The sequence below is a fragment of the Rattus rattus genome, chromosome 2 (assembly GCF_011064425.1).
Source record: "Rattus rattus isolate New Zealand chromosome 2, Rrattus_CSIRO_v1, whole genome shotgun sequence".
NCBI classification, from domain to species: domain Eukaryota; kingdom Metazoa; phylum Chordata; class Mammalia; order Rodentia; family Muridae; genus Rattus; species Rattus rattus.
Genome location: NC_046155.1, coordinates 186001822 through 186018077, shown reverse-complemented (window position 1 = coordinate 186018077; position 16256 = coordinate 186001822). Strand labels below are relative to the sequence as shown.

General features: G+C 39.7%; 2 protein-coding genes across 2 annotated transcripts in view; both read right to left on the bottom strand.

The window, feature by feature from the left end:
- Positions 1-16256, bottom strand: part of LOC116892801 (zinc finger protein 54-like) — a 35256-nt gene that overhangs the window by 1494 nt on the left and 17506 nt on the right. The window contains exon 5 of the mRNA XM_032894674.1: positions 10465-10590. Coding sequence (XP_032750565.1) covers positions 10465-10590 — 126 coding nt within the window. The remainder of the gene's footprint in view (positions 1-10464; positions 10591-16256) is intronic.
- LOC116894761 (gastrula zinc finger protein XlCGF17.1-like) lies at positions 8571-10246 on the bottom strand. Its single transcript, XM_032896425.1, has one exon. It carries the CDS (start codon positions 10244-10246, stop codon positions 9119-9121), a length of 1128 nt encoding a protein of 375 aa, XP_032752316.1. The 3' UTR covers positions 8571-9118.

Genomic DNA, 16256 nt, shown 5'->3' with positions numbered 1-16256 from the left:
AGTTTACATCCTGCTCATTGCCCTGTCTTGTTCACATACTCCCACAATTCTTTCTTCAATTTTGGGAATTTTCTTCTACTTCTCTGAGCAGGTGGGAGAACAATGGATATCCCTGTACCCTGGCACTTCAAATATCTGGGAAACTAGGCACTTCCTTTCCTGTTGAGGGTAGGCAAGGCAGCCCAGCTAGAAGAACATATCCCATATACAAACAAGAGCTTTTGGGATAGCTACCCCCTCTCTGGCTACAGTTGTTCATGACATACATGAAGACCGAGCTGCACATCTGCTACATATGTGCAGGGAGGCCTAGGTGTAGCCTGTACATGTTCTTTGGTTGGTTCAGACCCTGAGAGCCCCAAGGGCCCAGTTTCATTAACTTTGTTGGCCTTCCTGTAGAGTTCCTATCCTTGTTGGGGGCCCACAATCCTGTTTTCTAGCAAATGGACCTAAGAAGCAAGCTAAAGTAGCCATTCTAATATTGAATGAAATAGACTTTCAACCAACATTAATCAAAACAGTGAAGGACACTTCATAATCATCAAATGTAAATTCTACCATGAAAAGCCTTTTTTTAAAGTGCTCAATGTAAGCAGGCTTGTTACAGCTGAAATTCCCACTGTATGTTCTACATTAATATAATATCTTCTAAAACATGTTCCAGCAAATAGCAGTGTACAGAGAATTACTGGGAAGCCAGATAATTATTTAGGTCAAAATGTAATTTTGAATTTAGTAAAGTGACACTAAAAAGCTTTCTTTATCCTTCCCTCACAGATTTCCACTATTAAGAGCCAAATATTAAATTACTTGATTGGCAACGGTGACTTTTGGGAAGACAATTCAGAAATTCTAGATTCTGTAAGGAAATAGTAAGTTGGTGGTCACCCCCACTGTTAATAGCCTAAAGCAGAATCCATCCTCCACGATCCTGACAGCACCATGAAATGATTAGTAACTCTCACACAATTTTGTCATTCAGAAGTTGTTTTAAAGGTGCTTTTAGATAAAACAGATAATTTGTTTAAAAAAAATGCATGGTGCGTGCAGACTCATGGCTGTCCAAGATACAGAAAATAAGAATATGTATGGCACATTCACTGAATAAGTAAGTTATACCATCCCACCTGTGTAGCTCTGGGAACACTGGGGAAGAGTAAGGGGGAAGAAATAGGGATAGAGAGGGAAAGGCCTTGACATGCCATCTTCCTGACTCCATACAGCTATTTTACTCGAGTCATCCCTAGCAATTGTACTTACTTTCTCTGGCCTCACTCTACACTGTCCTTAGCAACAGTCTAGAAAAGGACATGCTCATGGAGTCCTACATTTTGTGTCTATACTGTTGGCTATACACATATTTTGAGAGAATGTGTATCATTATTTTTAGTTGTGAATATTCTACTATGCCAACCAGGCTCCAACATATAGCATGAAGGTCATGATGTCAAAGACAGCCCTGGATAACCTCGGTGGGTCCAAAAAAAAAAAAAAAAAAAAAGGTGGATATGAGTTGGGAGTTTGGACCAGGTTAAAAATAGATATAGAAAGTGAGATTAGGAACCAGGAGATGTATATATACTTGAAATGTCAAAAGGAAAAAGAAAAGAAAGAAATTCAATGGATGACCAAATCAGTCTGTTAGGTCATTTGGGAGGGGGTGGTGGTAGTAGTGGTAATCTTATTTGGTTTTTTACCAGATAATACTAACTTCTTAGAATCTGGATTCCTATATTCTTATCCTATACTATTGAGTACTTAAAGTACTCTTGGTGTTCATTCTTTGATATTCTGACAGAATTCTGAAGAAAACACCAATGGCTTATGCTCTAAGATCAAGAATTGACAAATGGGATCTCATAAAACTGCAAAGCCTCTGTAAGGCAAAGAACACTATGGTTAGGACAAAATGGCAACCAACAGATTGGGAAAAGATCTTTACCAATCCTACAACTGATAGAGGGCTTATATCCAAAATATAGAAAGAACTCAAGAAGTTAGACCACAGGGAGACAAATAACCCTATTAAAAAACGGGGTTCAGAGCTAAACAAAGAATTCACAGCTGAGGAATGCTGAATGGCTGAGAAACACCTAAAGAAATGTTCAACATCTTTAGTCATAAGGGAAGTGCAAATCAAAACAACCCTGAGATTTCAGGTGACAGCAAATGCTGGTGAGGATGTGGAGAAAGAGGAACACTCCTCCATTGTTGGTGGGATTGCAGACTGGTACAACCATTCTGGAAATCAGTCTCGAGGTTCCTCAGAAAATTGAACATTGAACTACCTGAGGACCCATCTATACCTCTCTTGGGCATATACCCAAAAGATGCTCCAACATATAACAAAGACACATGCTCCGCTATGTTCACAGCAGCCTTATTTATAATATCCAGAAGCTAGAAAGAACCCAGATGCCCTTCAACAGATGAATGGATACAGAAAACGTGGTACATCTACATAATGGAATATTACTCAGCTATCAAAAACAATGACTTTATGAAATTCATAGGCAAATGCAGGGAACTGGAAAATATCATCCTGAGTGAGGTAACCCAATCACAGAAAAACACACATGATATGCACTCATTGATAAGTGGCTATTAGCCCAAATGCTTGAATTACCCTAGATGCACAGAACACATGAAACTCAAGACAGATGATCAAAATGCGAATGCTTCACTCCTTCTTTAAAAGGGGCACAAGAATACCCTTGGCAGGGAATAGGGAGGCAAAGATTAAAACAGAGGCAGAAGGAACACCCATTCAGAGCCTGCCCCACATGTGGCCCATACATATACAGCCACCCAATTAGACAAGATGGATGAAGCAAAGAAGTGCAGGACGACAGATACCAGATATACATCTCTCCTGAGAGACACAGTCAGAATACAGCAAATACATAGGTGAATGCCAGCAGCAAACCACTGAACTGAGAACGGGATCCCTGTTGAAGGAATCAGAGAAAGGACTGGAAGAGCTTGAAGGGGCTCGAGACCCCTTATGAACAACAATGCCAACCAACCAGAGCTTCCAGGACTAAGCCACTACCCAAAGACTATACATGGACTGACCCTGGACTCTGACCTCATAGGTAGCAATGAATATCCTAGTAAGATCACCAGTGGAAGGGGAAGCCCTTGGTCCTGCTAAGACTGAACCCCCAGTGAACGTGATTGTTGGGGGGAGCGCGGTAATGGGGGGAAGATGGAGAGGGGAACACCAATATAGAAGGGGAGGAGGAGGGGCCAGGGGGATGTCGGCCCGGAAATCGGGAAAGGGAATAACATTCGAAATGTAAATAAGAAATACTCAAGTTAATAAAGAAAAAAACGGGAAAAAAATATTTACCTCCCTCATGTCTAAGTCACTTTGCTGAGGTAGCTGATCTGCTTGTTTTGAGTTCCTCTGAGGCCAGAAGGTTTCAGTCTCTGGTGTTTAGCATCTCATAGTAAACTGTTGGAAATTAAGTAAAATAACCTTTATCCTGTCTGCACAGGAACTTCAAAGTTCTGACTCCCAGCCTGTCACAAATGTTCTTTGTTGCTGCATACTATTTTAGTCTGGGGTATCATTTTTTGTGAATTATGAACCCTTAGATTTGGAAGATCATCCGGGACTTGCTGAAGACTCTTGATCCAAATAGTTGAGCTTTGTTTCATCCTTTTCAAATCAGAAAGTCCAGGTTCCTGGTTGTCTACCATCTTGTCTCTCCCTGTTTGTTTAGGGATTAATCTGGAGGCCAAGAGGAGCAAAGCAGACATGTATTTTGTCACCTTGCTAGGGGCTACAGAGGATGTTCCCACATTCCCCATCTGGGAGATTTTGTTAGTTCTCATCTGATATTTGAATAGCTGTGGATCTGACAGTCTTCCATGCACAGGAAGGGAGACCATCTCACAGTTCTGTAGTCCTGAACCATTTTAAGGACTTCCACAAAGCTGTGGAAGTCTCACGTCTCGTTGTTCATCCTTGCAAACTAACCATCTTTTACAAGAATGAATGGCCCACTTATAAAGTAGGTGGCCTGAGGTGGGAACATTTTATCTCCCCACAACCTACAAGGTGAAGGCTTTTGTCTATGAGGTCAAGGACCATCCAGACCAAGTGCCATATATTACCACATGTCAGTACCAGATCAAGCACCCTGGTTGAAACCCTTTTTTTCATCAGCTGTACTGCTCCTAACTCTCCTTCCTCTGCTGAAGGGTCAGATTTAAGACCCCCCAAAACATGTTCCCTCCTCCCTCTACCCACAAGGAAGATTATAGTCCTACTTCTTATAACTCTGTTCCTGCCTTTCCCTGTTCAACCAGTGCAGAGGAAGAAGAAGTGCAGCCCCTGACTCCCCTAAGCCTCCTGACACCACATGGAGTCCAATTATACTCGGGTTTATACTGCCCAGAGGGCTGACTTTACTATGACTTTACTCATTCAACTTGTAGGACCCCCAGATGTACAAGGGGGTGTACCATTTGCTAGTAATGACCTTTAAAATTGAAAGTTGCAAAAACCCCCATTTCTTGAAAGACCGTCAGTTCTTACAGGTCTTTTAGATTCATGCTAATTCACTAGTCCTCCTGAGATGACCGTCAGCAATTGATCCATGTCCCCTTCATGACAGAATGAAAATGAGAGACTAGTGAAAGCTTCCCAGAAAATGGTTTTGGTAGCAAATGGACTGCCAGCCCACATCCAAGGGCTTGATGCAGGTTTCCCTATGGCTCAGCATGATACTGATGATGGTAAGGAGAGTGTTAGGTCTGTAGTCAGATTTTGATGAGGGCCTCTCCAAGAAACCACTGAATAGCCCTGAAATTTATCTAAGCTAAGTGAGGTAATGCAGGGAAAGAATGAGAGCCCCAAAGAATATGTAGAAAGACTTTTGGAGTCTATATGAGGCCACAGTGGGACAAGAAGACAAACTAAAATGGATGAGAGAAAGGGGACAGCAAAAGAAGTGTTCACATGGGCTGGAGAGATGGCGCAGCGTTTAAGAGCACTGATTGCTCTTCCAGAGGTCATGGTGGCTCACAACCATCTGTAATGAGATCTGGTGCCCTCTTCTGGCCTGCAGTCACATATGCAGGCAGAATGCTGTACATAAAATAAAAAAATAAAAAGGAGTGTTCGCACAAACTTTGGGCCCATGAAACAGGCTTATTTATCTAAAAAGATGGACCCAGTGGCCCAAGGATGGCCAGACTGCTTCTAGATCATAGCTGGCAGTCCTGCAGGTCAAGGACAGTAACAAGATAACCATGGTGCAGGAACTTGTTATCACCACCGAACATGCTATCAAGGATCTTCAGGAATCTACCCAGCTGATTACTGGTCAAATACCAGACTGGTGCACTTTCGGGCTATACTTCTGAATCCCCTTCACATAATATATAACCCACTGTCTTCCCTAAATGCAGCTACCCTGCTACCTGGCCCATCCTTAAATGTGCTGCATGATTAGTCTAAAGTTTTGGTGCATGTCCAGAACACCAGGCCAAGATTGACAGACATACCGTGCCTAGTTACAGAACAGCATATACTTCAAAGATGGGAACAGCTTCCTGAGAATGCAACCAGTTAAGCAAGGGTGGTAGTAGTGGACTTGGACTTTGTTGTTTGAACAACTGCTCTCTGTTACAAACATCAGAATAGAAGCCTGAGTTGACAGCTTTAACTTAAACTTTGAAGGTGGCAGAAAGAACTATGGCCAACATTTATACTGACAGCAGATATTCCTTTGCCATGGTTCATGTATATGGGTCCATATATCAAGAGAGAGGGTTATTGACTGCTGAAGACATCAAAAATAAGGAAGAAATACTTGCTTTGCTGGAAGCATTATGACACCCTATAAAAGTGACCATGATCTAATGTCCTTAGAATTAAAAAAAAGTAGATCAGATATAGCTCAAGGGAAAAGGCTAGCATCAAGGGAGGATACCCAAGCACTCACCATCTACATCCTAGTATTTTTATCATCCCCAGTGCTTCCAGCCATCCCCAAATATACTACAGAGGACAAAGAGAATCAGGCCAAATGTAAAAGGATTTATAGGAGAAATGGATGGCTACATACTAGAAAGTGGTAAGCTGACCTTACAGTCAATAAAAGGTCAAGGCATTTGTATTGGAAATCAGAAACACTCAGAATATTCATGGATCTGCAACTCCACTCCAACTATTGCCAATACAGAACATTTGTACCTATTTCCTTCAGAGGATGTTTGGTGGGGTTGTGCATCAGGATGTGGCTCATTCTTTGCATTTGTACTATAGTTCTAAATATATCATCTGATTTTTATATAGTACAGCTAGTTCTCCAAATAACTTACTATACAGGGAAAGCCATTCCCAATCAATTAGACTCCCCAGCTCAACAGGTAGAAAGAGTTGCTCTAACTGCTGTGGTGTTATCTACCCTGCTTGGTATCGGAGTAGCTCCAACAGCTGGCACAAGGGCTTCAGCACTAATACTGCAACATAAGAATTACAGAGCCTCATATATTGCAATAGATAATGATATAAGAGCTAATAGAAGAATCTATTATTGCCCTACAAGACTCCCTTTCCTCTCTAGCTGAAGTACTTTTATATAATAGAAGAGGCTTAGATTTATTACTTCATCAGCAAAGTGGTTTATGTGTAGCTCTAGGAGAATGCCATGTTTAGGCTGATCATTCATAGACAGAGAAAATATGGCTCAGCTTAGAAAAAGCTTAAATGACAAGAAATTCCAAAGAGAACCGTCTCAAGGATAATAGGAGTCCCTTTTAAACTGGTCCCTTGGTTGACCATCTTTGTCTCAGCTTTGACTGGCCCACTCAGCCTGATACTGGCCCTGATTTGTTGATCCTATATAATCAATGATTCATCAAGTTTGTCAATGAACAAATTTCCACTGTCCAACCAATGGATCTTAAATAGCAATACAAGACACTAGATACATCAAAAGGATTCAAGGTGGCCTACTATTCAAAAAGGAAGCTTTTGCGTTTCTCTTTTTCATTTCACTACATCAGATATATTATGGTATTAACACATATTATGGAAGAGAAATTAAGAAAATTGTTAATTTAAAATTTTAACAGCATTACAACATTAAAAGGCTAAAAATCACAGGATTAAGTCCATCCCCTCTTTTCAGTTTGCCTATTTTCTGGCAAGACTCTTATAGCCCAAATAGAGAGAAAAGCTCTCTCACCCAAGGACTCTGCTGTTTCAAACTTCTGTTGTCCTGACACTGGCTTCAGACTAAACGAAACTATAATGGAAACTGTTTTTTCTATTATTTAAGTCGCTATATGAAGTATGTTTTTGGGGTCAAAGAGTTTTATGTTATTACTAAAAGAGTATGCTATTAATTCAATTCAAAATTAATTTCTAAGGCTCAAACTTAACATGGATTGATAGTTCTGCTAAAAACTGACACAGATAATAATGAATTGAAGTTTTATTTAGTCTCCTGTTTTACATTTACAAAGAACAGTTTAGAACAAATGATGAAAATAAAGATTGTTTAACTCAGTTATGCTACAAGGATACTGGCCCACAAACCAATCAGAGATCTGGCATTTAATATGTTTAAACCTATTATAACAGAGACTCCCAAATGTGAGCAATCACCCCACCTCCCAGAGTTCTCCAAGAAGAAAAGGGCATGAGAGAGGACACCACCAGGATTGTGGTACAATAACTACTGGGTATAATTGCTGCAATGCCTTACCTGATGCCAGGGCCTAGTTTTAAGTAGAACCGGAAGTGGAAACGTCTGCTTTGTTTGAAAAGTCAGCTATTTCAAATGATGTTTGCTGGGGCACACAGGTGAAAGAATGTCTTACTAAAGCAGACACTGGTGAAAGGATGTCTTGCTCTAGTGGACACATGAAAGGATCCCACAGAGAGCAGGACAGGAGCATCAATTTGGTTTGCTCCGACTCTATATTCTTTGCTAACAACATGCATGTATTAGTTCACATATATAGCATTGTTGAGCTCCACTAGTGGTTATGGCCACGAGAAACTCACCAAACAACTTCTCGTGAAGTTTCTGTGGCTTTTTGCCTCTTTCCCAGCCTCACCTTGGGCCAGTTGGTGAGCCTTGTAGTTTCTTCAGGATTGAACTGCACCTGATAGTATATGGTTTCTGCCTGCCGAGAAAACTGGACTGAGGCTGTGATTCGTATTATGTGTTTTCTATACCATTGAGCTGTTCACAAAGAAGACTGCGCTTGTCCCCAAAGTACAATTGCTAAACAGATCCACCTCCCCCGTAGCCTAATAACTTTTCTCTTCTACTGCCTCTGGAGGATGGTGGGCAAGAGGGGAAGTTGAACACTTATTAAAATAGGCTGGAAAAATTTTATGCCTACAGGGAACAAATAAATGACACCAGGAGAATTGATTGGCAAGGTGAGGTCATCTCTGCTAAGTTCCGCCTCCTCAGGAGGGACTCTTAGAGTTGCCTTCCTGCCAAAGATTGATCCTACCTTGAGACCTGTGTTCCCCAAAAAGCCAACAGGAAACTAATGGGGTATCCATGTAGATAGTGGGTAAATCTGTCATTTTAACTTTATGTATAGCCAGTTTACTATAATTTATCCTTCTTCAAGTTCTCTAATCACATTGAAGGCTTCTTGTAGCTTAAGAGATGGACAACAGGCAACTATCTCCTTAAATCAAGGTAATCCAGTACTATGTTAGTTTAATGATTAATTTAATAGTTAAAACCACTAGATCTCTTGTTAAAAAAGGCAAACAGGTTTGCTTTGTGAGCAGACTCCAAATTAAAATACAAACAGGTTTCAGATGTAGCTTTTTACAGGCCTTTTATTTACACTTGCTTTGCAATAACTGTTCTTAGTAACAACTGTGTCTCTGATAAATGTTTCTCTTCAGTATGAATTCTTTGATGACATCTAAGATGGCATTTATGGTAAAAGATTTGTCCATTCACCTCATCTGTAATGTTTCTCTCCTGTATGGTTTTTCTAAGAGAGCTTTTACTGAAAATCATTTGTCACATTCACTACATTTGTAAGGTTTCTCTCATGTATGAATTCTTTCATAAACCATAAGATAATATTTCCAGCTAACAGATCTGTCACATTTATTGCATCAGTAAGGTTTCTCTCCTGTATGAAATAATTGATGACTTCTAAGACTGCCTTTCTGAGTAAGGCACTTATCATATTCACTATATTTGTATGGTTTCTCTCCTATATGAACTTTCTGATGACTTCTAAGTTTGTTGTTCTCAATAAAGCATCTGTCACATTCACTACATTTGTAAAGATTCTCTCCTGTATGAATTCTTTGATGTCTTCTAAGTTTGCTGTTCTCAGTAAAGCATTTGGCACATTCACTACATTTGTAAGGTTTCTCACCTGTATGAATTTTCTGATGTCTTCTAAGATGGCCTTTGTAGGTAAAGCCTTTGTCACACTCACTACAATTGTAAGGTTTTTCTCCTGTATGAATACTTTGATGACTTCTAAGATGGTATTTCTTCATAAAAGACATGCCACATTCACTACATTTATAAGGTTTCTCTACTGTATGAATTCTCTGATGATCTGTCAGATGGTATTTCCGAGTGAAGCATTTCTCACATTCACTACATTTGTAAGGTTTCTCTCCTGTATGAATTCTCTGATGATCTGTCAGATGGTATTTCCGGGTAAAGCATTTGTCACATTCACCACATTTGTAAGGTTTCTCTCCTGTATGGATTCTCTGGTGGACTGTCAGGTGGTATTTCCGGGTAAAGCATTTCTCACATTCGCTACATTTGTAAGCTTTCTCTCCTATATGTGGTATATAATAGTACACAGGTTGAAAGACTGTATAGAGTGACCTCAGACCTTCATTACATTCATAGTGTCTCTCTCCTCCAAAAATTTTCTGATGTTTTCTAAGACTTGAGTAGTAGATAAATGATTTGTCACAATCACTGCTTTTGTAAGTATTTACTTCAGGGTGGATGCTGTAATGTCTTTTGAAGCCAAATGTATGATAAAAGCACTTACTACATGCTGTACATTTGCAAGGATATTGTCTATAATGAATTTTGTAATGTACTTTGAGCTGTGATAAATGCAGAAAGGATTTACGACATTTTATACATTTATAGAATTTCTCTGAAGTATGATCATTCTGATATCTACTGAAGCTTGAGTATATCTTGAAGCATTGCCCATATTTCCTGAAAATGTGCGGTTTCTTTCCAGTACTTTGTTTCAGCATGACTTCATGTTTTGAGTTATAATGATTTTCATTCTCTATGGTGGTTGGTTCTTTCTCTCCTATGTAGATTCTTTGATTTTGTCTAATGACAAACGCATTCAAACAGTTTATACAGTCTTTAAATTTGCAAGGTTCATCTCCAGTATTCCCAATTTTTTGTCTATTTAGGGTTGATATTTGAACAGATGCATCTTTATGTTTAGTTTTAAAAGGTGTACCTTGGGAGGATTCATGAGTCATTTTGACAAGCTCATTACATTCATATGACTTTTCATAGATAATCACATTATGGACAATAGAATTCGGGTCTTGATCCAATACCTTCTTATATTTACAGTGATTCTCTAGAAAAAAGTCAATTAGGAAACAGAGGGATTAATACGTGTGTAAGGGATTCAATAACCTATATTTCTTCAATTTTACAAAGAATGGTAAATTAACCATTCTCAAGGAAAGAGGTCATTTCTGTCTCACAATTACTAAATGGTTGCTCAGAAGAACCTCAAATTTGATCTGTATCAAATGACTGAAAATTAAGAGCCTTCTGAATTGTACCTTGCAAAAGGTGGGAAAAAGAGGTAATCATTCAGTAAAATCCTTTGAGATAGGAAAAATCTGAAGGATCACATAAACAAGGTCAGGTAGGAATTGATTATTTAACTCAAATTTGCATGGAACTGACCATATACCCTTGCCTCTACATCTAAAGTGCTAGGAAAAAGATCAAACTGTAACAGTACTAAAGTTAGACCATGTGTCAAAAGTTGAATAAATAAGTAAAATAATTATCACTAAACAGATCTTTCTCTATTTGAAACCTTCTGCATTTTAAAATTCAGAAATGAGTGATCAGTTTAATGCAAAGGTAAATTTTTAAATTCAAATTATTATAAATAAAACAATATATTTCCTTTCTCTGAATATGCAATATCTTTGAACTTTGATATTTTGATTGAAAACTAGGTAAAAGTGTTAGAGAGACTACAGAGAATACAGAACTGGTTTATTTTTTCCTAAAAAATACATAGAGATGAAAAGGAAACTCCCTGATATGTTACGTTGGTAACTAGAATTTTCTTTATTCTCAGAGTTTCTAGACTTTTCAGAGAGTTTCCACCTACAGAAGATATGTAAATTGAAAGGATTAAATTGAAATTCTACAAGAGTATTCTCGGCACCCCAACAACATGGAGGGAGAGAGTTGAACCATCAGAAGTGCGGACACTCATGAAAAATTTGAGGAGACTACCCTTTGTACACATTACCGAACCAAGAGGGAATCCCCTAGTGTCAGCTGTGCCCCTTGGGTGCAAGGACCTAGGAGCAATCACATGCAAGACCCATCTGACTCCTGTCTGTGCAGAGAGGAGAACAACAGTCACCAGGAATGCCTACTCATCTGAGAACAGAGCGCCTGGTCCCAAAAACAGCTGAAAGGAAACAAGAAAACAGTTCTACAGGAGTGCTGAAACAAAGACCTACAGAAGGGTCAAGCCACTGTCAGAAAAAGCAAGACAATCAAATGCCAGTGACAACCCAATGGCTAGAGGCAAGCACAGGAACCTAAGAAATAGAAACAAAGGCTACATGGCATCATCAGAGCCCAGTTCTCTGACCAAAGAAGAAGCCCTTAAAGAAGAAACACAAACCCATGGGAGAGAGAGCTCACCAACCAGACAGGTGGGCAAACTTGAGACTGCAGGGCAGAAGAGATCGCCAGCACTGCCCACCCCTGGCCACATCCCTGGCCCAAGAGGAATCTGTATAAGGCCTCGGGGAAAGGAAAGACAGGGGCACTCAACGCTGCTGTCCAGACACCGCCCAGATCTGAAGGGGCCCAGTCAAATAGATCCCTGCACCCAAATACTATGGGAGGGAGAGCTAGACCTTCAGAGGGGCAGACATGCCTGGGAACCCAGAGGAGACTACTCTCTGGCCACATTACTGAATCTAGAGGAAAAGGCCTAGCACCATCTGGGCCCCCTGTGCACAGGGTCCCCAGCGAAGGCGGGGCAGGCTCTTTTGGTTGCTGCCCTCACAGAATAGAACAAATAAACCATTTAAACAACCCCATAACTCCTAAAGAATTAGAAGCAGTCATTAAAAGTCTCCCAACCAAAAGGAGCCCAGGTCCAGATGGGTTCAGTGCAGAATTCTATCAGACCTTCATAGAAGACCTAATACCAATACTATCCAAACTATTCCACGAAATTGAAACAGATGGAGCACTACCGAATTCCTTCTATGAAGCAACGATTACTCTTATACTTAAACCACACGAAGACTCAACAAAGAAAGAGAACTTCAGACCAATTTCCCTTATGAATATTGATGCAAAGGTACTCAATAAAATTCTGGCAAACCGAATCCAAGAGCACATCAAAACAATCATCCATCATGATCAAGTAGGCTTTACCCCAGGGATGCAGGGATGGTTTACTATACAGAAAATCATCAACGTAATACACTATATAAACAAACTGAAAGACAAAAACCACATGATCATTTCATTAGATGCTGAGAAAACATTTGACAAAATTCAACACACCTTCATGATAAAAGTCCTGGAAAGAATAGGAATTCAAGGTCCATACCTAAACATAGTAAAAGCCATATACAGCAAACTAGTAGCTAGTATTAAACTAAACAAAAAGAAACTTGAAGAATCTCACTAAAATCAGGGACTAGACAAGGCTGCCTACTCTCTCCCTACTTATTCAATATAATATTCGAAATCCTAGCCAGAGCAATCAGACAACAAAAGGAGATCAAAGGGATAAAGACAGGAAAGGAACAAGTCAAAATATCACTATTTGCAGATGATATGATTATATACTTAAGTGATCGCAAAAGTTCCACCAGAGAACTACTAAACCTGATAAACACATTCAGCAAAGTAGCTGGGTATAAAAATTAACTCAAATAAATCAGTAGCCTTCCTCTACACATAAGAGAAACAAGTCGAGAAAGAAATTAGGGAAATGACACCCTTCATAATAGGCCAAATAATATAAAATACCTCAGTATGACTTTAACCAAGCAAGTGAAAGATCTGTATGATGAGAACTTCAAGCCGCTGAAGAAAGAAATTGAAGAAGATCTCAGAAGATGGAAAGATCTCCCATGCTCATGGATTGGCAGGATCAATATAGTAAAAATGGCCACTTTACCAAAAACGATCTACAGATTCAATGCAATCCCCATCAAAATTCCAACCCAATTCCTAATAAAGTTAGGCAGGACAATTTGCAAATTCATCTGGAATAAAAAAACACCCAGGGTAGTTAAAACTGTCAACAATAAAAGGACTTCTGGAGGAATTACTATCCCTGAACTCAAGCAGTATTACAGAGCAAAAGTGATAAAAAAAAACTGTATGGTATTGGCACAGAGACAGACAGATAGACCAGTGGAATGGAATTGAAGACCCAGAAATGAACACCTATCATCACTTGATTTTTGACAAAGGAGCCAAAACCATCCAATGGAAAAAAAGATAGCATTTTCAGCAAAGGGTGCTGGTTCTACTGGAGGTCAGCATATAGAAGAATGCAGATCATTCCAGTCTTATCACCCTGTACAAAGCTTAAGTCTAAGTGGATCAAGGACCTCCACATCAAACCAGATACACTCAAATTAATAGAAGAAAAAGTGGGGAAGAATCTCGAATACATGGGCACTGGAGAAAATTCCCTGAACAAAACACAAATGGCTTATGCTCTAAGATCAAGAATTGACAAATGGAACCTCATAAAACTGCCAAGCTTCTGTAAGGCAAGGGACACTGTTGTTAGGACAAAACGGCAACCAACAGATTGGGAAAAGATCTTTACCAACCCTACAACTGATAGAGGGCTTATATCCAAAATATACAAAGAACTCAAGCAGTTAGACTGAAGGGAGACAAATAACCCTATCAAAAAGTGGGGTTCAGAGCTAAACAAACAATTTACAGCTGAGGAATGCCGAATGGCTGAGAAACACCTAAAGATCTTTAGTCATAAGGGAAATGCAAATCAAAACAACCCTGAGATTCTACCTCACACCAGTCAGAATGGCAAAGATCAAAAACTCAGGTGACTGAAGATGCTGGTAAGGATGTGGAGAAAGGGGAACACTCCCCCATTGTTGGTGGGATTGCAGACTGGTACAACCATTCTGGAAATCAGTCTGTAGGTTCCTCAAAAAATGGACATTGCACTGCCTGAGGACATAGCTATTCTTCTCTTGGGCATATACCCAAAAGATGCTCCAACATACAACAAAGACACATACTCCACTGTGTTCATAGCAGTCTTATTTATAATATCAAAAAGCTGGAAAGATCCCAGATGCCCTTCCACAGAAGAATGGATACAGAGAATGTGGTACATGTACACAATGGAGTACTACCCAGGTATCAAAAACAATGACTTCATGAAATTCAAAGGAAAATGGATGGAACTAGAAAATATCATCCTGAGTGAGGTAACCCAACCACAGAAAAACACACATGGTATGCACTTATTGATGAGTGGATATTAGCCCAAATACTCCAATTACCCAAGATGCACACACCACATGAAACTCAAGAAGGATGACCAAAATGTGGATGCTTTACTACTTCTTTAAAAGGGGAACAACAATACCCATAGGAGGGGATAGGGAGGTAAAATTTAGAACAGAGACTGAAGGAACGGCCATTCGGAGCTTGCCCCACATGTGGCCCATACATATACAACCACCAAACTAGTTAAGATGGATGAAGCTAAGAAGTGCAGGCTGAGAGGAACTGGGTGGAAATATCTCCTGAGAGACACAGCCAGAATATGTCAAATACAGAGCCGAGTGCCAGCAGCAAACCACTGAACTGAGAACAGGGCCCCATTGAAGGAATCACAAAAAGGACTGAAAGAGCTGAAGGGGCTTGAGACCCCATAAGAACAACAATGCCAAGCAACCAGAGCTTCCAGGGACTAAGCCACTACCCAAAGACTATACATGGACTCACCCTGGGCTCCAAATTTACAGGTAGCAATGAATAGCCTAGTAGGGGCACCAGTGGAAGGGGAAGGCCTTGGTACTGTCAAGGCTGGACCCCCAGGGTACAGGGTTGTTGGGGGGAGGGCAGTAAAGAGGGATGGATGGGGAGGGGAACGCCAATATAGAAAGGGAGGGGGAGAGGTTAGGGGGATGTTGGCCTGGAAACCAGGAAAGGGAATAACAATTGAAATGTAAATAAGAAATACCCAAGTTAACAAAGATGAAGAAAAAAAAAGAAGAAGAAACACAAAAACGCCTGAAAGAATTACAGGAAAACATAACCAAACAGATGAAGGAATTGAACAAAACCATTCAGAATTTAAAAATGGAAATAGAAACAATAAAGAAAGCACAAAGAGAGACAACTCTAGAGATAGAAAACCTAAAGAAGAGACCAGGAGTCATAGATACAAGCATCACCAACAGAATACATGAGATAGAAGAGAGAATCTCAGGGGCAGAAGATACCATAGAAAACATTGACATAAAAATCAAAGATAATGTAAAACACAAAAAGCTCCTAGTCCAAACCATTCAGGAAATACAGGACACAATGAGAAGATCAAACCTAAGGATAATAGGTATAGAAGAGAGTGAAGACTCCCAACTTAAAGGGTTAGTAAATATTCAACAAAAATATTCAACAAAATTATAGAAGAAAACTTCCCTAACCTAAACAAAGAGATAGCCAAAAACATACAGGAAGCCTACAAAATTCCAAATAGATTGAACCAGAAAAGAAACTCCTCCCATCACATAATAGTCAAAACACCAAATGCACAAAATAAAGAAATAAAGAAAGAATATTAAAGCAGTAAGGGAAAACAGTTCAAGTGACATATAAAGGCAGACTTATAAGAATTACACCAGACCTCTTCACCAGAGACTTATCAAAACCAGAAGATCCTGGACAGATGTCATACAGTCCCTAAGAGAACACAAATGTCAGCCTAGGCTACTATATCCAGCAAAACTCTCAATTAACATA

Excerpts from the sequence above, each read along its gene's own strand:
- LOC116894761 (XM_032896425.1), bottom strand. The coding sequence starts at position 10,246 with ATGCTGAAACAAAGTACTGGAAAGAAACCGCACATTTTCAGGAAATAT.